Source organism: Narcine bancroftii, chromosome 3 (genome assembly GCF_036971445.1).
Source record: "Narcine bancroftii isolate sNarBan1 chromosome 3, sNarBan1.hap1, whole genome shotgun sequence".
In the NCBI taxonomy this organism is placed as follows: domain Eukaryota; kingdom Metazoa; phylum Chordata; class Chondrichthyes; order Torpediniformes; family Narcinidae; genus Narcine; species Narcine bancroftii.
Window position 1 is genome coordinate 124,556,661 of NC_091471.1, and position 8,505 is coordinate 124,565,165.

The 8,505-nt window shown below is 37.1% G+C and overlaps 1 protein-coding gene across 3 annotated transcripts in view; it reads right to left on the minus strand.

Annotated features, from left to right (window-relative positions):
- The window catches only part of zcchc4 (zinc finger, CCHC domain containing 4), a 107,832-nt gene that overhangs the window by 25,235 nt on the left and 74,092 nt on the right, over positions 1-8,505 (minus strand). For 2 of the 3 annotated variants that reach the window (XM_069925029.1, XM_069925031.1), the window contains one exon: positions 5,354-5,459. In XM_069925029.1, the coding sequence (XP_069781130.1) occupies positions 5,354-5,459 (106 nt within the window). Of the gene's footprint in view, positions 1-5,353; positions 5,460-5,824; positions 5,898-8,505 lie in introns of all 3 variants that reach the window. The other variant, XM_069925030.1, reaches the window with a different exon arrangement.

An 8,505-nucleotide genomic window follows, 5' to 3' on the forward strand; every position in this document is an offset into this window, starting at 1 on the left:
CCACAACACTTCCAATCTTAATGTCATCTGAAAACTTACTGATCCAATTTCCACATTATCTTCTAGATCATTGATATTGGGCCAGCACAGTTAATGTAGCATTTAGTGCAATGCCTTTACAGCATCAGCGTTTGGGACCAGGACTTGAATCCTACGCTGTCTGTAAGGAGTTTGTATGTGTGAGTTTTCCCTGGAGGTTACAGTTTCCTCCCACCATTCAAAAATGTATGGGGGTATAAGTTAATTGGGTGTAAATTGGGCAGCATAAATTCATGGGCCAAAATGGCCTTTTACCATGCTGTATGCCTACATTTATACATTTAAATATAGATAACAAACAACACCAGCACCGTTCACTGAGGCACATGATTTGTCACAGATCTACAGTCTGAGAAGCAATCATCCAACTCTACTCCCTAGTTTCTCCTGTTTTCACTGAGGCACATGATTAGTCATGGATCTACTGTCTGAGAAGCAATCATCCAACTCTACTCTCTAGTTTCTCCTGTCCGTCCAGCCATTGTAAAATTCAGTTCACTACTTCACCATGAATACCTAGCGTCTGAACATTCCTGAATAACCTCCCATGCAGGACCTTGTCAAAGGCCATACTAAGGTTCAGGTAGACAACATCCACAGTCTTTTCTTTGTCAACTTTCCTGGTAACATCCTTGAAAAACTATCAGATTGGTTTAACATGACCTTCCACACACAAAGCCATGTTGTCTCAGTTTCTAGCTATCAAAACAATTGTATATCCAATCTCTTAGAACACATTCCAATAAATTTACCTATTACTGACATCAGGCTCACTGGCCTATAATTTCACAGTTCCTTTTGGAGTCTTTTTTAAATGAACTACAGGAGCTAACCTCCAATCCTCCAGGACCACACCCATGGCTAAGAACATTTCAAATGTTTCTGCCAGAGCTCCAGCAATTTCTATACTGGCCTCCCTCAAGATCCAAGGGAATATCCTGTTAGGCCCTGGGGATTTATCCAATCTTATTTGCATTAAGATAGAAAGCATTTCCCCCTCTTTAATCTGTATAGGTTCCATGACCTCACTGCTTGTTTTCTTTACTTCCCACGAATCTGTGCCCGTTTCCTGAGTGAACACTGATAAAAAAAATTTAAGATCTCCCCCGTCTCTTATGGCTCCATACAAAGCCGACCACTCTGATCTTTAAGGGTAACGATTTTATTCCATACTCGCTTGCTCTTAATATTCCTGGAGAAACCCCGAGGATTTTCCTTCACATTGTCTGACAAAACAACCACATCTTTTTTTAGCCTCTTGATTTCTTTCTTGAGGATTTTCTTGCATATTTTATACTCGCCAAGTACCTCATTTGCTCCATGTTGCCTATACCTGTTATACACCTCTCTGTTCTTCTGAACCAGATCCCCAATATCCCTTGAAAACCATGGTTCCCTGTGCCTGCTAAACTTGCCTTTAATCCTGACAGGAACATACAAACTCTGTACTCTCAAAATTTCATATTTGAAAGTCCTCTACATACTTCACACACCCTTGCCCGAAAACATCCAATCCCAATCCAGGCATTTTAGATCCTTTCTCCAATTTAGAATCTTAACCCAAGGCCCAGATCTATCCTTCTCCATAATTAACTGAAACTAATGGCATTATGATCACTGGGTCCAAAATGTTCCTCTACACGTACTTCTGTTACCTGTCTTGTCTTGTTCCCTAAAAGGAAATCTTGTATTGGTACCTCCATATATTGATTTAGAAAGCTTTCCTGAACACACTTGACAAACTCCAGGTCATCCAGCCTTTTTACAGTATGGGAGACCCAGTCAATATGTGGAAAATTGAAATCTCCTACTACACAACCTTATGATACCTGCAGCTACAGATTTGCTCCTCCAATTCTTGTTGGTTATTGGGCAGCCTATAAAACAACCCAATGAGTGTGGTAATAAGTTTCCTGTTCCTCACTCCATTCACATAGCCTCAGCAGGAGAGCCCTCCGGTCTGTCCAGCCTGAGCACAGCTGTGATATTTTCCCTGATAAGCAATGCCACTTGTCTCCCTTTCATTCTCCCCCCTCCCCCACCCCATTCCATAGTGTCTAAAACAACGGAAGCCCAGAAGATTGAGCTGCCAGTCCTGCAACCAAGTTTTACTAGTGATCACAATGTCATAATTCCACGTGCCAATCCACGCTCTAAGCTCGTATGCCTTTCCTACAATACTCTCTGCATTGAAATAGATGCACCTGACAATATTTCCACCTCATACAGCCTGTTTACTTCTAATGGTGATGCAATTTTCGCATGGTTTCCCTCCTCCACCTGCTCTGGCAGTCTGGTTCCCATCCCCCTGCAAATCTAGTTTAAACCTACCCAAGCAGCACTAGTTAATGAAGGAAAGTCCATGGATGTTGTCTGCATGGATTTTAGTAAGGCCTTTGATAAGGACCCACATGGGAGGTCAGTTAAGAAGGGTCCATCAATCAACGAGGTAGTAAAATGAATTAGACATTGGCTTTATGGGAGAAGCCGAGAGGTGATAGATGATTGCCTCTATGACTTAAGGCCTGTGATTCGTGGTATGTCTTAAGGATCGGTACTGGGTCTATTGTTGTTTGTCAATATGATGATAATGTGGTAAATTGGATCAGAAAGTTTGCAGATGACATAAGGTTTGGAGATGCAATGGACAGTGAGAAAGGTTTTCAAAGCTGTTTGTTTGCTGTTTGCAGGGCTAATAATGTACAATAAACAGAAACTGGTTATCAGTAGTACAGTATCTAACAGGGACATGCAAACAATGTAACACTTTTTAAATCATACAGTGTATAATTTTATTTCTAATCGCCATTAACTGAACAGCCTGATGGGAGATCTAACAAAATCAAGTACTTGTTTTACTTGGCAGTTTACCTAACTTTAAATAGTCACAAGATTTCATAAACAATAGATAAATGTTTAAATTACAATAAGTGGCGAGCGTTGCTCGAAGCATAGAGGAAACAATGGATAATATATATTTAGGGTAGCACAGTTAGCATTACCATTAGTGCAACATTATTACAGCATCCCAGGTTCAAATCTGATGCTGTCTATAAGGATCTTGGATGTTCCCCCAGTGTGTACAGGAGTTTCCTCCAGGACCTCCGGTTTCCTTCCACCCTTCAAAAATGTATGGTTGGGCCTGTTATCATGCTCCACGTCTGTATATCTAAATTATATCGTTGAATGGCTATGTTATAAATTCTTATAGGATACAAAAGCAAAGTCAAAAGCAAGTATAAGGAGTTACAGATAAAATGTCAAGGTTAAGAGTCTGTGCAAAATTCAATTAGAATTGGTTGTGCAAAGTGAAAGATTTGTTTGAAGAGTTAATGGAATGAATTGTTGGATAAGGTTTTAAAACAAACAATATAGATTAATTCAAGAAATAACTAAAAGTGTCCATGGAGAAAAAGGGTTTAATAAACTCTTCCTGGTGCTTGGCATTTACACGTTAAATTGCCCTTTCCTCCAAAGAGAATTGCAGACTTAAAAAGAATGGTGTCCACAAATATGCTTCCAGAATTAATTGAATTTATTTGTTTAAGTATTCCAAATAATTTCAGAATCCAATAATCATTAAAAAAACGAGAGACTTTAACATAACTCACAAAACCAAATTAGTTTTCCTGGTTGAGAAAAAGGATTTACATAATTAAATGGAAATACAGGCAAATAACCTAATCCAAATTCTGAAAAGAACACCAGAAAAGTCCATGTACAGCAAAATGCACATTTTACTGGCAGTGCAGAGAGATGCATTGGAAAACTGTTTTACAGGATTTCAGTAAATGCACTAATCAGGCCTTTCATTCACTGCCCAAATTAGATAGCATTTAAATGTCTATAGTCACAGAACTCGAATAGCTTTTTATTTATACACCAACAAGTGATTAATTTCACTTTGGATCAAGGTTCATTTTTTTGTGAGGCATTTGCTCAGGATTACAAAAGGGACAAGCAGAGAAATTAACATCTGAATGTGGGCAATTGTTGAAAATGATCTGATAGGGAACAGAGGTTAGGCTTGGGCAAATACACTCTTGAACTCTTGAGTACAATAGTGATTAGTTACAGGCCAACTTGGGTAAATTTCACTTCATGTCAAGGTCTCCCAAATGTTAAACACCTGACATGCTGAACTTGAAAATATGCAATGAAATTACATCACCTAAAACAAAAAAACAGAATTTTTTTTATTTTAATTTAAGTTTTGTCAGAAGAGAAAACAAATACATAATAAATCTATTGCATGGAGACTATTACATTTAAGATAATAGTGACAGTGGTATTTGGACTTAAATCCCAATCCAACATAGAATTGTAGAAGTGAAGAAGGAAAAGAAAAAAGTAAAAATTCTAACCCAAGGTTTGAACTAACAACTAAGGTTGTAATTCATATCAAGCAATTGCCTCGGGAGATCTGAACAAAGCACTGCCAGGAACAACCATCATCTCACCTAATTTTAGTCCAATTGTGAAAGTCCTATCAAAGAAAATCTTGATTTTCGTGACATGATGTCCTTTTTAAATTTGGAGAAAATTAAGCATAATTTTTGTCTGTGAGTGGGTGGGAGCTCCTCTTTCTATTTTAACAAAATGCTTCTTGCTAGTAAAGTGGAGAATGCTAAAACCTTTCTTTGATTAGATGATAGGTTTATGTTTATGTCTCTGGAAAAGCCAAACATTGGAATTACCGGACATGGATTCAAATTAATCCCAAAAATGGTCAAAAACATTCTAAAAATATCAGTCCAATATTTTTGCAATTTAGGGCATTAGCAAAACATATGTATCAAAGAGGCGTCATAAATGTTACATTTATCACAGAGTGAGGTGATATCTGGATAAATTCGAGCAAGTTTAACTTTGGGAAAATGTATTCGATGAACCACTTTGAACTGAATCAAACTTAAATCAAGCCCAAAATAGTGAATGAACAATTTAAATATTTAAGTATTAAAATAACCAAGAACTTTTAAAATCTTTTCAAAGAAAACTTTGCAGTCTTAGTTAACCAAACTAAATTAATTCTTACCGGATGGTCACCACTTTCTTTAACTATGATTTATCATATTAAGTGAATATTTTAGCAAACTTTTTATATTTATTCCAATCACTACCAATATTTATTTTTAAGTTGTTTTTTGACACATTGAAATTAATCATTATGTCATATATATGGCAAAAAAATAAACCTAGACCCAGAATCACAGTGCAGCTTTCGCGCAAACAGAGGAACTACTGACATGGTCTTTGCCCTCAGACAGCTCCAAGAAAAGTGCAGAGAACAAAACAAAGGACTCTACATCACCTTTGTTGACCTCACCAAAGCCTTTGACACCGTGAGCAGGAAAGGGCTTTGGCAAATACTAGAGCGCCTCGGATGCCCCCCAAAGTTCCTCAACATGGTTATCCAACTGCACGAAAACCAACAAAGTCAGGTCAGATACAGCAATGAGCTCTCTCAACCCTTCTCCATTAACAATGGCGTGAAGCAAGGCTGCGTTCTCGCACCAACCAGAATACAATAAATAATGGGAGTCTGGCATTACCCAATTTTAGATTCTACTACTGAATATGGTATTGTTACTGGACTGTGAAAAGACAGATGACTGCCCTAACTGGATTGGGATGGAATTCCAGAATCTTAACATTCATTTTATCTAAACAGACAACAAGAGGAAAACAAAGTGTTTCATTAAATTTTCCTCATCCTTTCGAGATTTCACATTAGAACTGCGTTGGTATAATCAGATATTACTGCTCATAAGTTGCAACATACCTTTCCTCCAAAGAAATAATGATTAAACATATTGTAGTGGCAGAATTCCTCCTCTGAGTAAAATTGGGAATATCTAAAATTTTTTAAAAACACTGTATTAATTTTCCAAAAGATTACCCCAAATCACACACATCAACTGTGGAATCTGAAATCTGGAAATTAAACAGGACCTCTACTGAGAAAAAGCAAGCAAGATTTATAGACACATGGGAGAGAGGAATCAGTACATCTCTTATTTCACATCCAGTCAATTCAGTACTTGAATTCATAATTTAATAATAAAATGTTGAAGGATCATTCATCCTATTCAATAATATTTAGTAACACTATTTGTAAGTTCTTCTGATGCCCAAAGCCAAAGATTGAAGTTTAGGTTATAGACAAACATCATAAAATTTTAATTTCTGTCAAACATTATTTACCCCATTTTTCCTGTGCAAGAAACTGTTCATAGTACTCCAATTATTAGCTTTTTCTAACCACAATCTTAATTTATTTATAAAATGATTACTGAAGTCTTTTACCGAGATCTAATTCTTCAACGTCCTCTCCAACCTCCCCCAAGAAGATTCCAATAAAACAGCTTGATAATGTACCAAATGGGAAAAAAAACTAAGCATAACACATTCATTGTTTAGTCAGAATGTCTGACATATCACTCTCATCACAACGAAAGACAAATTGTAAATGATAATCAAGACCCATTTGATCATCCAAACTGAATCATATTTATACAGCACAGAAACAGGACCTTCAGCCCACTTGTCTTTCTTTTCTTTTTATTGAGTTTAATAAATAATATACACATATAAATCCACTACATAAGCTGAAATATAAGACAGATAATTTGTACATTTTAAATAAAACCATGATCGTAAATAATCATGCACCCTTCCCAATCAAACCCATTTTATCAAAGTACTAATCAAAATATTAAAAGGATAAAAAAATCAAAAAAGGAAAAAGAAAAAGACCCCCTCTCCTATTAATCAAACCCCTCCCTCTAAACAAGGCAAACTTACACATCTAATGTACATAGGAAATGAAAGACGACATTAGAAAACAAGACAACGCTATTCAGGAGGCAAGGAGATTTTAATTTTCCACATATTGACTAGGACTCCCATAATGTAAAAGGGCTGGATGGCTTGATGTTTGTCATATTCAGGAAAGTTTTCTAAATCAATTTACAGAGTTACCAATGAGGGAGGATCCCCTTTTAGGGAGCCAGACAGGTCAAGTGATAGAAGTATGTGTAGGTGAACATTTTGGGACCAGTGACCATAATGTCATAAATTTTAAGTTAATTATGGCTAAAGATAGGTCTGGAGTTGAGATTCTAAATTGGAAAAAGTCCATTTTTTGTGGAAATGAGAAAGGATCTAGGAAGAGTGGATTGGCAAGTTGTTTTCTGGCAAGGATGTATTCACTAAATAGAAGGCCTTCAAAGGCAAAATTTTGAAAGTGTAGAGTTTGCATGTTCCCATAAGGATTAAAAGCAAAGTTAACAAGCATAGGGAACCCTGGTTTTCAAGGGATATTGGCGATCTGGTTAAGGTGTATAGCAGGTATAGGCAACAAGGAGTAAATGAGGTACTAAAAGAGGATAGAAAATGTAAGAACATACATAAGAAGGACATTAGGAAGGAAAAAAGAAGACAAGATTCCTTTGGCAGATAATGTGAAGGTAAACCAGAAGGGGCTCTACAATTATGTTAAGAGTAAAAGGAGAATAAGGGACAAAATTGGTCCCTTAGAAGATCAGAGTGGTTGTCTATGTGTGGAGCCTCATGAGATGGGGGAGATCTTGAAGTTTTTTTTGCATCAGATTTACTCAGGAAACTGGCATGGAAAGAAGGGAAACAAGCAGTAGTGGCATGGAACATATAGAGATTAAAGAGTAGGAGGTGCTTGCTGCCTTACAGTGAATAAAGGTAGATAAATTCCCTGGGCCTGACATGATATTCTCTCAGACCTTGAAGGAGATAAGTGTAGAAATTGAAGGGGCCCTGACAAAAATATTTAAAACATTCTTATCCACGGGTGAGGTGCCATAGGATTGTTATTTCATTGTTTAAAAAAGGCTCCAAAAGTAAAATAGAAAATTATAGGCCAGTGAACCTGACATCAGTAAGTAGGTAAATTACTGGAAGGTGTTCTAAGTATTTGGACAGCCAAGGGCTGATTAAGGATAGTCAGCATGGCTTTGTATGTGGTAGGTTGTGTTTAACAAATCTTATAGAGTTTTTTGAGGAGATTATTAAGAAAGTAGATGAAGGAAAGCCTGTGGATGTTGTCTACATGGACTTTAGCAAGGCCTTTGACAAGGTTCCAGATGGAAGGTTTATTCAGAAGGTTCAAACACCAAAGTATCCATTGAGAGATCGCAAACTAGATTTGAAATTTGTTGAATGGGAAAAGACAGAGAGGAGTAATGGAAAATTGCTTCTCAGATTAGAGGCCTGTGATTAGTGGTGTGCCTCAGGGATCAGTGCTGGGACCATTGCTGTATGTTGTCTATATCAATGATCTTGATGATAATGTAGAAAATTGGATCAGCAAGTTTGCTGATGACACTAAGATTGGAGGCACTGTGGACAGCAAGGAAGGTTTTCAAAGCTTACAGAGGGATCTTGACCTACTAGAAAAATGGGCCAGAAAGAGGCAGATGGAATTGAATG